The sequence below is a fragment of the Verticillium dahliae genome, genomic scaffold, assembly GCF_000150675.1.
Source record: "Verticillium dahliae VdLs.17 supercont1.6 genomic scaffold, whole genome shotgun sequence".
Classification (NCBI taxonomy): domain Eukaryota; kingdom Fungi; phylum Ascomycota; class Sordariomycetes; order Glomerellales; family Plectosphaerellaceae; genus Verticillium; species Verticillium dahliae.
Window position 1 is genome coordinate 386,931 of NW_009276926.1, and position 16,069 is coordinate 402,999.

General features: G+C 55.9%; 1 protein-coding gene across 1 annotated transcript; it reads left to right on the forward strand.

Annotated features, from left to right (window-relative positions):
- Positions 1-5,684: 5,684 nt before the first annotated feature.
- Positions 5,685-6,828, forward strand: VDAG_03676 (uncharacterized protein; the record flags this gene model as incomplete). The annotated part of the gene is made up of 3 exons (XM_009653760.1): positions 5,685-5,938; positions 6,176-6,498; positions 6,560-6,828. 3 exons carry the CDS (start codon positions 5,685-5,687, stop codon positions 6,826-6,828), a joined length of 846 nt encoding a protein of 281 aa, XP_009652055.1.
- Positions 6,829-16,069: the final 9,241 nt, after the last annotated feature.

Below are 16,069 nucleotides of genomic sequence, written 5' to 3' on the forward strand. Positions count from 1 at the left end.
TTTCGCTTGAGATGAGGGTGATCTCTTCGGGACACGAGTAACAGACCATCTTGCGGTTGAGAACGGCTGCCGCGGCAATGGGCAATGGATCACCAGCCTGAAATGATAGTTCTCCTCTTCTGTTGTCTACTCCCGCTCACGATTGAGCGCTCTTGCTTTCTCCTTGTACCTACACAGTCCACCCGACTCAGTGCTGCCCGGTAATGTTTCGTCGTCTTTGACCTGTGTTGCTCAGCAATCTCGGTTGCTGCGGTTGGTCTCAAGATATCTGATATAGTGCAGATATCCACAAATGCGATGCCCACATGAATAATTAAAACATGCCTGCTTGCACATCATGAAGTGCGACAAGAAGATGTGAACAGTATGTTAGAGGCCCCTGGTATTTTCAAGGCATGAAGTTCCTAATTAGAAGTAAAATCTTCTGATTCTCGTAGTTTAAAAGAAAACTCGCACTCAATGATGCTCTTAGAAGGTGCACTTAGTTGGAGGAGTATCGAAAAAGTTACCTTCAACTTGAGAAGAGCCAGCGACTCTGCGAAGCAACGTCCACAATGTGGCAGGCTCTCGTCAAACGTTCCATTTGCCTGCACCGCTACATTCATTGTTTTTGATTTACAGAGTGAATGTAGTCTTCCATCATCCTCACAGGTGTGGTAGTCCTTCGCAGGATTCGAAGCAGTATTCGGCCATTACCATTATATCAATCCTTTGGTGTTTAAGACCATACAACCTGACCGAGGCCGTGGGTGAAGTGCGTGACAAAATGTCGGGCTGCTGATGAGCATTTGAGTAAAGAATCTTATATTCAGTTGAGACAGGACTATGACGGGACACTTGGCACATCACAAATGCTTGTCATCCAGAATTCAAGCAATGGCTATACTTTTGCAGTCACCATCTGATGCAGGTTTGGCGTTATCGGTTTGTTATTGCTGCCACATCAAGATCGGGTCAGGAATGGCACAGGTAGGATTGTTGTGGATGTTTGGACTGTCATATTGCGTACCCCCTGGGGTGTCTATCGAAGACAAGTAAATACAGCTGGAGCGCTGAATGGGTAACGAAGTCTGTCAGTCTTGAGGTTCAGTCATGTATGGCACCTGCGCCGCGCTTTCCTGATTGTGTTTTATGGGACAATAGAGGAAGCAATACTTTCATCCTGGATGAACAACTATGTAAAGTCGGCACAGCCTTGATGAGGTTGACAGCTGCCGAAGAAAAGATCAAGTCTATTGTGAAGAAGAACATGAGCTGCTTGTGACGCAGCCTTGGCTTTCCTGGTCTACTGACTGAGCATCGAAGTTGAATAATGTAACACGGTTCCAGCGCCGACGAGACCATCTGCTCCAGAATTGAACAGCTCTTCCACGATGGTCTCGACGGCTGGCAGCGACATAACGGCCCTCGTCCTTCCTCGCCGCACCTGGCAGTAGACACGAAAGGATTCTGCATCTCTCGATGACCACGGACTGATCCGTGGTTTCCTCAGCGTTGCAAAATCTCCTTGTCAGCATCTCAAGGCAACCCGTTGCACGTGATATTGCAACCTGCCGGCGTATAGACCCTCCAGGCGGTCCCTTTCCAGCCCGAGAGAACGTCACAACACGCTGAAGAAGCAGAAGGCTATGCTATCTGCTGATACAATGATGTAATCGAGAAGGTGTCCATTTCCCCCGCTTCGATCGCGATAACAAGATCTCATCCCCAGAATCGTCCAAGCTCGAACGCCCGCTCAGCCTCTCTACGGATCCCTCCATACCAGACTCGGTAAGCCTGGGGGGATCGTCTTGAGACACGCAATGCTACAGAGTCGACACCCTTATCGCCCAGGCCTCTTCGACATGGGCCATACAGGGCATGGTGATCACGAAACGTAACATCACATCTACCAAGGCTCGATAGCACTCGTCCTGGGCAGGAACGAGAAGGACCCCGGATGATCTCTTTCGTCATGCCCGTTCCCAGGGAGGCCACCATCACATCAAGCCATGAACTCGCAGGTGGTAAATCAGCGAGCATAACACCTACATCGCTTTGCTGTGCCCGTGGCGTGTGCCTAAGGGCCACCACCCCCTCTCACCGACAGGCAAGGCCCCCATGGAGGACCCCTACTTTCTGCGGTGGTTGCACGGTCAAAGGAGGCGCTCTGATGAACGACGGGATCGACAATATCACCCCGAAGGCCTAGCCACCGTGGCCAAGCAGTCAGGATCAGCAGCATGTTGAAGAGATGGAGGGGGGAAGAGTCCTGCGTGTCTGTCTGCACGTCGCTGGTTGTGTTATTCATTCGGCAAACCTCACTTCTGCATCTGCACGAAGCCTGCCCGACCCTCCATCAGCGTCGCCGGCATAAACGACAGCGACTGACAGCCTCACCGGTGTGTCGGCGGCATAGTGAGCAGCGAGCGGCGGCGCGACGAGACGGTGCAAGACGAACAAGTCAAACGCCATAGCCGTCAGCCAGCATGCGATCTCGGCCGATACTACTACAGATTGAGGTTCAGCGCTCCCCTTCCAATCCTTTCCCCAAGTCTGCGCCCCAAGGCACTAGCCCCCCACCCCCATGGAGGGTGGAGGGAGAAGAAGTTGGAGGATTGGGAAAATCTCTTCAAAAACCTCGCCGTCCAGACCATCGTGCACCACTCACCAGTGCCCGTTATACCCTCCGATGCATGTATCCCACCTCTATTCTCCACTGAGGCGCCTCGAGATGTGAGGCATTTGGCCCGGCAAGCGGCAAGACATCAACCAAGGAGGGAATGCGCACACGAAGAAAAAACCCGGAGGCAGCGCGCGTTCCTCTCGCCACATCTAGACCACACCGATCCTGCTTGCCCACACCACCCTGGGAATGTGGTTGGTCCAGGGGGGGGGACATAGAGTAAGCCGCAAAGTCCCAACAGAAAAATAATCCTCCGACATGAAGGACAGAGATCGCCCAGAAAGTTTCAAGGTCGCATTGGTCGCCGGGCGGCCACCCAATTCGACGAACGAGCAGATGGACTGGCCACCACACCTGAAGCACGCCGTCAGAACGGGTTGGACGGGTGGTGGGCAAAGCCAGAGCGGTTGGACAGATCCTGTTGATAGGTACATGGTAACCCAATTAATGTGCCTTTCTTTGCTCTTCGTGTTTCCCCTCCCCCCCTCCCTCCTTCACCTAGGAAATCGAGAACTACTGGGCAGACTACTGCCGCCCGTCGCCGGTCGCTGCACTCGACCCCTCCACACCATTCACGTTTTAAGACCAAGGCCCCCTCTCCCCCTGCTCGTCGCCGCTTTGGATGAGCAGCTTGTGCTGTACATGTATCAACGGTATGTGCTGATGAACTTGCTTGTTGTTGTTGTTGTAGCATCATATTGTTCGTCTTGGAGCTATCGTGCCCCTCCATCTCCACTTCACTGCAGCGCATCCGCGCGTGCGTGCGTGCGCACAGCGTTCAAGAGATGTCTCCACGGCCCCAGGTAGCAGCGTGGCTGGAGCCCACTACTGTTCCCCCCTTCTCCAGCTAGCGATTCTTACATTAGCATCGAGACACCAAGCAAAATATTAAAAAAATACCTCGAGGCAAGCTTCGTGATTGGTCGTTGCACCGTGTTTTATCTCGCGCAACGACCGACGAGGCGAGACGAGGCGAGGCGAGGCCACCAGCTCTCCCCGGCGGAGAAACACTGGAGTTCTGGAGATCAGCGGGCTCCATCAGCGCGCAGTCTGGGGATGGCTGTTCAAAAACGTAAAATCAAGCGAAGATGGGCCCGTTCGGTGGAGTCTGTCTGGCAGTAGGGGAGCATCGCAGCGCTGCGACCTCGGACGGAGAGCTGCAAGGTTCGAGATGAGTCGAGTTTCGAAGCCCTCCAAGGCAAGGGAGGGCCTTGAGAGAGCAAGAGGGGGTCGGCAATGTTGTCTCTCTTGCTTTGTGATCCAGAGAGCTCTGGAGTGCAGCTGTAGCTGCTGCTGCCGCTGCCGCTGCCGCTGCCGAGCTTCAGGGAGCTTTCCGCCGCAATACCGCTCGTGCAGCACCGACCGGTCGAGAACCTCAGGAGGGGGTGGTTGATGGATGCCGCTCCCTTCCGTGTGCGGCACGGCGCAGCACCTGGCGGCCCAGGGGGGGGGGGGGCGGTGACCTTGCTGTCAGCATGGCATGGCGGCAGGGCAAAGCAAGGCACGATGGCGGCAACAGGACAGGGTGCTCAGGGGCCGGCAGCTCACGATGCCGTCAGGGCCAGAGGTCGTCGTTGAACCCCCATGCGGTGCAAGAGCCTCAAGGCAAGGCGAAAAAAAAAATGGCCGAAAGGTTTTGCCGGAGGGTCCGCACCGGGTCCGGAGCCCGACGAAGCCATCGTGAATTTACCATTCTTTTTTCGACGTCAGCCGCCGAAATGGGAGACACCGTGAGACGCTGCGAGCATCCCGTTCGCATATCCATGGCCGCACTTGTCATTCAATAGCCCGGCTTCGATGTATGAGTGTTCGACACTAGACTCGAAGCCGTTCGAGCTACACAAGGTGGCTGGATTTTGGCGTCTTTTTTCGTGCTCTGACCGACTCGCGGACGTTGCGTCGCACTCTGTGCCTCTGAAGCATGCCCCCCTCCACCCTCTACGTGAGACGTCGACCCTTCGAACCCCTCTCGAGACTGAATACGGCAATATGAAGCAGATGCTGCTCAATGACGCTCGCCAGACGGTGCCAAACTCAATCTGTCGATCTGTGCATCCAGGCGAGCGAAAGGCAGTCAGTCAGCGAAGGCCTTGCGGGTTTCCTGCGACGATTGAGCAACAGGAAGTAAGATCTAGAATCACGCCCCGTGAATCCCCCGAGACCAACCCGCGTGCGTTCGTTCCAGAGCGCACTCCCCTCCAACTCCAGGGGGCTAATCCCTCCGACCCCGACACGATACAGGATTGTCGATCCCCCGAACGCCTTAGTTTAGTTGCCAACCCTTCTCGAGATCCATCTGGACCCTGGAAATCACGTCCAAAAAGCCCTCCACCTACGTACCCACTGTCGAGTGTGTTCGTTCGCCACTTGGGCGCCAATCGTGTAACATAGTACATGGCCAAACGTGCCGATTACGAATCCCATCTGAAGGTTCAAGGCATTTGCACATGAAGAGGAAGAGCGTCAGGAAAGATCGGCAACCAAGAGTGCGAGGTACGGTTGCCGCCCAGCGTTGCCACATTTCAACGACGGTTGTGACGACCAGGGACTGTCTGTCCACAGAACACGCATGGCCAGCCCACAGCCAAGCCTATTCTTTCCATCATCAAAATGCTGGTGTTTCCTTATCAGAAGGAATATGAGCTTGTACATGTATTCCGGCAGCACCGTGTGCAGAGGATCGAAGGGCCGCTGTGAACATGGAATCGGTCTCCCATATACCTGCCTCACGCTAGAGACTACCTCGCGAACGCCATACAACGTAGGTCTGGGGTGCATCGCGACCATCAGGTCTTCTTCCGTCTTCAATAAGACGCGAAAACTCGGGACTAGCTCCTGTTGTGCAATCACTCTTGGGCAGACACTCGTCTCCGAACTGGCATGAACTGCCGATGCTCACGCAAGAGAAGCCCACCTGCATCGAGTGGTGCACAACAGGTCGACAGCAGCAGTACAGCCACCCAGGCGGGCATTCGGAGAGCAAAGAGACACATCCGCCCGTTGGATAGAGAAGACCGAAATGGTGCTACAGCTCGTGCAGGTGGCGTGTCGCGCTCGACTCGACCTACCCTCACCAGACCTCGCCTCGAGGCAGGCCGCAGAGTGCATCGAAATGACGGGCATCAGCAAACAAATCAGCCCGCAGCCTCGTCATGCCCAGCAAATGATGTCTTCTGTCCTGGCGATGGCCTCACCTGACAGACCTTCCCTGCCAGCCCCCTCCTGGCCTCGAAGTGCTCCCCGCCAGAAGCATTCATCGACAGACGCCACAATGTCAAGCCGAGAGGGCCAAGCTCTGGTCTGCTGACTGTCCATGTCCACCATATCGAATGAAGCACCCCGGCGTCGCAATCCTCCATCTTTCACTCCCCCATCGACCTACATGTATTCCCCTCTGTTCCCCTTCACATGCAGATAATCCCCCTTCCTCTCCGCCCGCAGCAAGCCCTCCTGCATCTCCTGCATTGTCCTATCCTTATCATGCCATCCACACACACCTCCCGAATTGAGCTCCCTCACAGCCAATCCCTGCCCTGCCCATCCGTCCGCATCCCCGTCCACCTACACCGACACCCGTAGCATCGCGTCGCGCATGCGTCAAGCAGCTTGGGGAAGCTCCAGAAACCCGCCAGGCAGGCCAGGCATCTCTTCCTCTTTTCCCCCTCCCCTTCCAAGGCACCTTCTGCAGCTCAGCTTCGCGCTGCGGCTGCAACGGCATGATAGTACCATCCCATATCTCGCTCACATTTCAGAAGGCCCAGCCAGCAAGAGCCCCGAGCGCCGGTCAAGGGGCGGCGCAGCAAGGGCCAGCAAGAAACGTCTCGCCGACCAAGGTAGCTCGTATGACGCCCGAATGATGACCGTGTGCATGAATGGGCGCGCCATGTTGAATAGGGAAGCGAGACACTCTCGCAGGCATCGCAAAAGCTCCGAACCCCGAGCACACCAATGATGCCAAGCCAGCCTTCACAGGTAGCAGGCCGAGCTTGTCTGGGGCAGGCAATGCGAACCAGGAAATAGGGCCCAAAGCTCATCCGCCGGCAGAGAATAGGCCAGCAGCCAAGGCCCAGCCAGCGATACATCAGCCGCAACCCCGCTCCATGCCCTCATCCGCCTTGAGCTTGCTGCTTGCCAAGAGCAGATGTCGAACCAGGTTTGAGTGAGAGATGGTCCAGCTCGGGTCAAAACATTGGCAGAAGCTCATGAACACTCGGGAACGATGGCATGATAATCGATCAGACGGCGATGGACAAACCGGGAAGGTCGTCCACGCAGCAGAAGCAATCAGCGCTTCTCTTGGCGCGCAACCTCAACGGATGATCTGATTGCGGGGTCCCGGACATGACCCGGAGGTCATAGTCGTCGCGTTGACCAAGTCGTACATTCTCAGCATTGGGGCTGTCAATAGCATTCGCTGCATCATACGACTAAAGGAGCTCCTCGTAATCAGATTGATCACAGAGTCATTCCAACGGAGGCTTTGCCGTTCTATTCTCCATGAGTTCGAATATGTATGATCTGATACCTAGACGACCCACCCAGAGCAGTGGTCAGTTCACGGAGGGCCCGGCTCTCCCCGGATCTCAAGCTCGGGATCGTCGGACCCTGAAAAAGCAGGGACTTCCCCGGCCGTCTCCTTGCACGTCGCCACTGCGCAACGTCGGGGCTTCTCCCTCAAAGAGAAGGGAGCATACATGACCCATGCTTCCAGGATGGAGACAAAGATAACACCATGACAGACGCGGCTTGATAATCCAGAGTTGAAACTGTCCGTCACGGCCCCAACTTGCAAGGTCCATCCCCTCATCACTTCGGGTGCCAAACCTTCTTCGTCTAGCGCCTTGACCTAAGGAGAAGCCACAATCCCCTCCCTTTGACCAACCCTCAGATCATATCATGTTGCCCAACCTCCCTAGCCATTGATGTCTGCTTCTCCGTGTTGTATCGTGTCGGAAGTAGAGCACAGTGCCCATTTGGACGGGCCACTTGTCGACAGCGAAGCAGCCACCCAAAAGCCATGCCTCGACCCGTGCTTCCACCAGAGGGAAGCACACCAGAGGGAAGCACAGGCTCGGTCAAGTGACGCTCCCAGCCTAGATTGCGGGGAACCCAGAGCTGTTTCTTGTTGGCCCCTGACACGACTCTGGCCAACTGTTCGTTGGCTCGCCACAAGGTAAAGGGTGCTTGCTCGCATGGTCTTTTGACACCCTCCACGTAGTCGAGGCCAATATTGACTTGAAACCCGTTTTTCGGGGTCCGCAGCGTGGCAAAAGGGTGACTGCGGTTAAAATTTGTCGTTCGGCCTTGCAATGCCAGTCAGTGCAGGTAGCACTCGCTACATCCGCTGTCTGACCCGGAACTTTCATGGCCACCTGCATTGCATGTCGATGTGAGCCTCCCTACCTACCTCAGCCATGTCGCTGCAGAGTAAGACTGGCGTCGCACAGCTCACAGCCGACAACACCATCCTGGAATGCGAACCTCCGGTGATCTATGTTTGCAGTCGCGGGGCTTGATCGCCGACGTCAGTCTTGTATTTCCTCGTTGTCCACTGGCGGTCTTCGCGGCTAGATTGAGTTATTGAGCCTGGGTAAGAATAGATACATGGTCGAGGTATCTAGCGAAATGCGGGGAAACTGAACTGTTTCTGCTGTTGATTCTTTTTGAAGACGTCAAACACACCAGCGCACAAGCAGTCAGCCGCCGCCTGTGCCAGCAACCTCGGCAAGACTCCGGGGTATGCCATGTCGTGAAACATGGCGTAGTCTCGGGGGGTGCGGGGAGAATGTGGCGCGGAGTCGAAACCTGGGGAACAGAGACTGGGCAGTCTCCTCGCCCGCGAGGAAATGGTCATGGTCCAGCCGGTTCAAGGGGAGGTGGTGCTCGGGCTTGACGAGATACAGGAACTGGTACCCGCGGGCTGAGTTGACCGTTCGAGGACCCCTCCGCTACAACTCATGCACATGGACGACTGCAACACTGGGCTTTCTTGTGTACAGAGTTACCATCAAGCCCAGTGGCCAAAGGCAGGTGGGTTGAAGTAGAGCTTAGCTGGAACACCGATTAGCTTTTGGATTGTCCATGCCGAGAAGGATATGATCGCTTTCGTCGCCCTGAAGCCTTTGCCACTAGCTAGCTCTCATCTCTGAGCCATTCAACAAATGGCAGCGCAACTAACGGCAGTGATCAAACATCGACTTGGATGGTAGGTCGGAGCTGGAGAGCGCCATTCGTGGTTCAGGCCGGCCACTCCCCCTATGCCAAAGCCGGACGGAGGCTGCGCCGCCCCGTGAAACCCGCGGCGGCCTGTGCCATGATGCCGCCGCCGGTCGTATTGATAGAGTCCAGGCAACCAGGCCGGGATCGGCAAAGAGCCGCACGCCTTGGCCACGAGTCGTCAGCTCTGTCGATCGCTCATGATGGCAAAATCTGGGTCACAATGGACGCAAAGATTGGCGGTCGGTGGTATGTCGATCTTTCGCTTCGCTGCGGGGCTGCTGTACCATGTAACATTCAGCACAGAGGCACTTGAGCGCTTGCCTAACGGCGGGGCAATAGGGGAAGAGCTAAGTCAAACTCTATCTCTGGAAGCTACAAGAGCCGACAGGGTCAAGATGAGGCTTTTCAGCTGCATGCCGCACTGCAGAGTGAGGAAACGCTCATCTCACCGCCATTTGGACGATTGAATTTCTGGGGATGTCTTACTTGCGTCAAAGACTGGAAGACCTTGGAGTGAAATCAGCGCAGAGATCTTCGGCCGCTACACGCATTAGCATGGGGATAATGAGAAGTGGCTTGCGTGAGACAGCAGCTCTAGTAGTGTGCCTGCGCGGTCGTGCTCGCTACACCAGCTTGTAGCGCAAGTGGTATTTGTCGCTGATATGAACTCATGGGGGGTATGGCTGGTCAGGTTCCGGACAGGCGGTCGGTATATTGACTTGAAAATGCCCCGAGTCGCAAATGGCACAAGCGTTTGGCGGTTCCTATTGAGTCTCGATTCCATTGTTGTTGGTCTGACCGCGGACACCCAAGAGGCCGTATTGAGGAGTGAAACACCGCAAGGGTGCAGTAGGCCAAAGAGCATTGAGACTTGACTCATCTTGAAAACATCAATCATCATGATCGCCAAGGCCATTGAAGAAATGCCCACGGTTCCCAGATGCCCGGCTCCCCGTGACCACAACGCTACGTGATGCATCGCCAATCGGTCTGCCACCCCCGTGTCAAGGTAGTGTGAGAGAAGTGAAGCGACATGCGCCAAATCCAAGCCAGTGGTAGCACTCGCAGCCACCCAACCAGACGGCACAGTTTCGCCGCCTCATTGCTGACCTTGAATAGCCATCCCACATCAGATGAGAGGAATTTGCTATCACAAAAGCCGAGAGAGTTACTGGTAACATGCGTAATCGACGCGCTGGCAACAAGGCGAATGGTCCATGAGCATAACCTCCAAGGCAGTATCGTGGAACCCCGGCCCCGGGCCGATCGGCGCTCCGATACCCCATCCGGTCCAGGAACGAGGAAGGCGTACATGCTCCATCCGTCCCAGGTCGTCGGGCTCGAACAAATCAGGAATTAGGTGGGCGACCGTGGGGTTGTCGAACAGCAGGAAGACTTGATGACATCGTGGGTGCTGTCAACCGCGCCGCGCGGCAGGCCACGACACGCCCAAAGAGGCCATGTCATCTCGTAGGGCCGCGGGAAGCGGAGAATGTGCAGGGCCAAAATCAAGGCACAGAGGCAGAGGCGATGTTTCGGACAGCCCAGCAAGGATGCGACTCGACAGAGATGAGCTTGTCAATGAATAATAGGTCGTGGGGTTTGATTGTTCCTCTTTCGGACACCCAGGAGCTTCAGATGGGGCTTGGCGAAGCAGCCGCTCTTGCCCTTGGAGCAGTGAGAACTGGGAAGGAGCTGTAGGAGGAGATTGGATGCAGGAGCTAAATACGGAAAGAAGATGCTGCTTTCATTGGCTCCGAGGCCCATCCCGCTTGTGCTTTCCCGCCAATCATCTTGACCAGAGGTGCCTGCCAGCAGAACAGAGATTTATTACAGGCAGGAGGCACGGACCACATGACCTTCTTCGCAAGCTTTGGCGAGCCGGCGGGGGTTTATGGGCAGGTACCAGTGGCTGCCCTGAGGCCCAATGCCCAGTGCAGAACGTTGGAAAGAACGATGAGCCACATTAATCCCCGATGCCCAGCAGAGCGGCTGCACGCAGGTTGACGTCATGAAGCCTCTGTGCGTCACAGGCTCTTTGCGCGTCGCAACTGCCGTTCAAAAGCTTTGTAAAAATTCTCTGCATTTGAGGGTTTTGGCGATGATGCCTCAGAGCAATACAGAGTTGAAATATGGGTCGTAAGAAAGATCGCATTTGCTCAGAGTTCAAATTGCACCATGACTACCTGGGCAATTGACATTCTTCCTATCAGCAGCACCAAATGCGACGCCCATATCAGATGGCTGCCACACATCGCGGCGCGACAGGGCGCCTGGTCGCCCACGCGAAACCCACATTTGGCAGGGCCCGCGCTGATCACTTCCAGCCCGTGCCCCCCTTGCAACCTGGGCGAGTAAAGACGACAAGAAACGCAACGTCGAACCCACACCGGAGCATCCATCCCGGGCCGCCTGGCAACCTTCAGTCCACCCCTGGCGCGACAATGGGAAAACGACATTCGATCGAGATGTTGTCGCAAGTCATTTCAAGGTCCCGCACCCCTCAATCCTGTGTCGTGATATACTTTGTCGCAACAAGACCTCCGGTCACTTTCCCCGGACGACACCCCACACACATGACGATCTTGAAGAACATACGGTGAACAAGCCCTTTCCGAGGCCGGGTGGTGCGGACACACAGGAACACAGGATGCACCCAAAGCACGCTTGCTTGCAAGCCAGGCCCGGACAGGTCAGGGCGACCAGGGCAAAACGGCGGGAGACCCTACGCGCGGTGGCATGGTGGCCGGTGATCAGGGGGAAATGGCAGACGAAGAAGCAGGCTGGTAAGCAGGGACCGCTGTTCATGGCATTTTGAAACCCAGATGTGCTGTGGTTCTTCTCTTAATCTGCGGGGGTGGTAGGACGTGGATAATTTCCACGATGACAAGATGGCCAGAGTGATGACGCTGAGCTGCGCCATGTTTGTCTCATCGTGGCCATGTTGCGATCGGTGATGTGACCGACGCATGGAAAGGAAGGTCGCATCAGCCACAATGCCAAACGAGCTCCAGCCTCCATGGGGCCTGCCGGACTTGCTTTTCGCTCTCGAGCCCTCATCCTAGTGCCCTGGGGCTTGGGAGGAGAAGACATCAAATTGAGAACATGGGGACGACGAAGAGAGGGAGGAAAAGCTGGAGTGCTTGTCCGGGCACACAGGGCATTCTGGGGTACGTGTCCCCGACGCTGTACCATGTACGAAATGGCCATGGCTGATGCCTGTCGTTGGTTGGAATGCCTGGAGCAACCAGCAAGCCCCATCTTGTCACGCTCGCTTCACCGTCGTTCTCGCTTCCCTTGGTGTGTCGTGCCGGGGAATGTGCTTGGTATGTCCTGCCTGCTGCTTGGCCCCGTCGAATGAGAGTCCTCCAGAGTTTCAATGGTGGCGGCACACCGACTGATTGGACACGGTCCACAGCCCTCGTCCTGTTCCTCCCCCATCCTTCCACATGCGTGGCATCGCAGCATCTCGCGCCGCATGGCGGGGAAGGACGCGAAGCAGACGAAAGCAAGAAATTGTACAGATGGCTGCGGTGTATCAATCTCCTGGCAAGTCATCTGAGCCCCCCGCCTCTGCTTTGGCACAACGCTCGTGACCTCCTTATCAGGGTCGGAGGCGGCAGGCAGGTTTGCAGAATTGCATCCTCTCTTCCAGCTTTCCCATGTTGACCCAGCTTTTCCAGCGATGGCCATTCAGATACATAATCGCACACACTCAACGATGGGTGAGCTGCAGAATCCCAGTCGAGCAGAGCACACAATGGTGCATCGTCGCATTCCAGCCTCCAAATCGAGTGTCTCAACCAGCTCAGGCTCGCCGTTGATTCGTTGTCGTCCAGCTTCGATCTCAAGTTCCCTGTTCGGCTGGCGAGGGCGAGCTGCGGGCAAGGTCAGGCCAGGGTAGCTAGCTTGGTTTGATGTCCCTCATCCTGGGTCGCATCTCATCCCGCCCGTGCCCACTCTCTCTTCTGGTCTGGCAGTCTGTTGCCATGGGGCCAAGTCCTCCATCCTCCCCCCCCCCCCCCCCAGTCGAGTCCACCACGGATATCCCGGAAGCTGACAAGTGCCCGGGCGGAGCGCCAGGCATCGACCGACCGATGAGATGACTGTTCATCAACGGGTTTCTCTCGGTGCCGGGGCTAGTGATTCGTAAGGAAGAAGGAGACGAGGAAATCCCACGCCCCCCATGCCTTGCCTCGCTTCCAAGAGCCTCCGATAGTGGGGGATGAAGTCTCAGAATGAGGCTACTGGCGTTCTTAAGATGAGCTGGCGGTCCACGACGCGGTCAATGAGATGACGTCGCGACGACAGGACATGCCATGTTCACCAGGATCCCGACAAGAGGGATGAACGACGAGACGCAGAGTAGAAGAGGAGATCATGGGAAGAGGGATGTCAGGCTGCATTCTTTCGGCAGGTAATCACCTGGGATGTGTCTGGTGAGCCGCCATGTCCTGCAGAGTGCTCCCAAGACAGCTTACTACAGTAATTCATTGCACTTTATCTTTACGGATGTACAAAGCAGGTTGGTACGCAAGGGTGCATGAGGCAGAAGAAGCGCGCATCCTGCACTGCAGGGCCACGGGCAGTTGGATGGCGTGCAACGACAGGCTTATTGGCGCAGGGGCTTCTTGTATTCCGTGTATCACGAGTTACACGCACTGTACACAGGTACCTCTGTTAATGCTGCTCAGGCTCGCACCTAGCCGGTGAACGCTACCGGTGAGACCTGGCCGTCTCCACCAAGCTGAAAAAAGTTTACATGGTATTGCCAGGGCCTGCCTGATGCTTGAAAACACCAGCAAGCATTGTAAGTCTAGGTATGTAGGGGCATTTAGCTGCACCTCAAGATCTAGGGATCCTTTGGCAGAGATCTCGCCTAGCTACCGTGAGCCCGGCTGCAGCTGACGAACAAACCCGGTAGGCACAGTGTCCTGACCGAAGCATCAAGTCCTGCATGAGAGAAACACGAGTTTCTTCTACGCCACCGCCAGGGCACGCCCAACGCCTCGATTCCAATGAGACCCAAGCCTTTGTCTTTTCTCTCCTACTACCACTACAGGTACCACTACCACTCTGTGACGTACGACTATGGCCCCGCCAACATGGCCTGATGGCGACCAAGTGTAGGTAATCTCCCAGTGGGCCTGCGACAAGACTGATGATTACTTTTGGCACGTCCTCCTGCTGAAGCTACACGCGAGAGACGCATCTCATCGGGGCCTCGTATTTAACACGTTTCCTTCAGCGTGCTGCATGCGTCGTCCTTTGTTAGGCAGAGGGGGAGAGGAGGTAGGAAAGCGCATCTGGCAGGCGGCTCGGGGCGATGGGGTAATCCCCGGGCTAAAATAGAGGACCATCCATCCATCCCCCCTTTGACAGAGCGAAGAAAAACGTGCAGATGTCCTCTGGCAGGCGTCGATCTTCGCCTCAACAGGCGCCCGATGCTTGCAGACCGCCGACCGGTCTGGAGTCTTGGACGAGGCCGAAGGAATCGGTCGACAGCAGCCCTGGGCCAGAACACAATAGCTAGAATCACTTTTGAGGCATGGTCGCAGAGGAACTTTGCCAGGGGACGGATTTGGGAGTATCGAAAGGACTCTCAGGGCGCCCAGCGATGTCGATCATAACGCCAGTAGCACCCAGACAGCGTGCGCGTGCCGAACCCTTCCTCCCCCCCGGTCAAGGACAAGATGCGGGAGCGGCTGCGAAACTCGATCTTATCACAGATTTCGGGCTTTTTCTAGCGAGTTTGAAGCGATCTGTGCATTGTAGGGTCTGTCCGGTTGTCGGAGGGCCCTGGACGATATGGACCATGGCGCCGGTCGTGATGCCGACTGTGGTTTAGCATTGCGGCTTTTTGGCGGCAGTCGTCCATTCCCACGGCCGCGTTGATCGGGAGGGCTGTCTCTGGTCATGGTCGTGAAACCGCGCACCGACGTGCTGAATCTGTCTTCACACTAACGACATCGCTCACTATGGGCTGGTGCTTGATAAACTTTCTGAAGCGCCCAAGATAATTATTCTTGTCATACACGCAAGGCTGCGACGGAAGTATCCTTTCGTGTTAATTTATATGCATCAGACTCGGATACCGATTGAAGAATTTTGGTATCGTACGAAGCCGTGATTGACGTTACTCTCCTCGAGCCTGCCACTACCCCTTGCTCGAATGGATGTTTGCGTGACGCTGGTAGTACATCGCGACTCCATAGGCGAGGCGATATATTGGCGAGACGTTCTTCTCTGTAAATCCCGCGAACACGCCACGTCTCCCTCCCTGCGCGCTTCGGACAATATTCAGCAAGGGATCAACCTACATTGTCGTCGCGAGGGGTCCAGCGGTGACACAGGGCTGGCGTGGCGACACCGTCTCTTTTGCGCGGCGCGTTCTCGCAGGCATTAACGGCTATGCAGTCGCAAAGTCTGTTTTCTTTTTCCTTAGACCAACGCAGTATGGGGCCATCGACTCATGTAGGACGCCAAGGGAATAGTCGCGCTCGTCATGTCTAAAGAACGCATACATGTACATCGCCCCGGATCGCAACAATGACAGGAGTGTTCCTACCATGAAAAATGGCTCAAGGCGGGGTGGGCAGTGGTGGGTTTTCCCGTCTCCTCCAGTTCCTGAGGTTGTGCGTCTGTCCGGCGACTGGTGGGTGACCACTCCACCAAGCGCGCTGCGGCGAACATGGGGTGCACGCGCGCTGGCTGCAGGTCATTTTTGGATTTGGGACACAATACCTTGGTGGGCCAGGATACCCGCAATGCTCAGTGGAAGAGAATGGTCAGTGGAAGAGGGGACTGGTTGGGTGCATGTACATGTAGTCGGGGCCCTAGATGAATGATCAGGAGCAAGGTCTCTTGATGGTCGTCGCGAAACGCGGTTCAGGGTATGTTAAAATACGAAAAGTCAAAGTGTGTGTGGTTCGTGATGATTAAGACATTGTACACCGGTGTCGTCATTTTGTCCCAGCATCGGTGAGGGCGAAAAGCCTCAGCACGTGGGGGCGCTCTTGTCAGATGAGGCGGCTCAAGCGAGCGACAAGCCATCGACGCGCGCGCCGGCACTGCCTGCCCATGAAAAGTCTGTCACAAAGTGTTGCGCGCCATCGCAGTCCCGAGGGTCCCGTACTTGTACATCGTTGCAACTCGTTGGCGGGAATACATGTACACAATGCACCA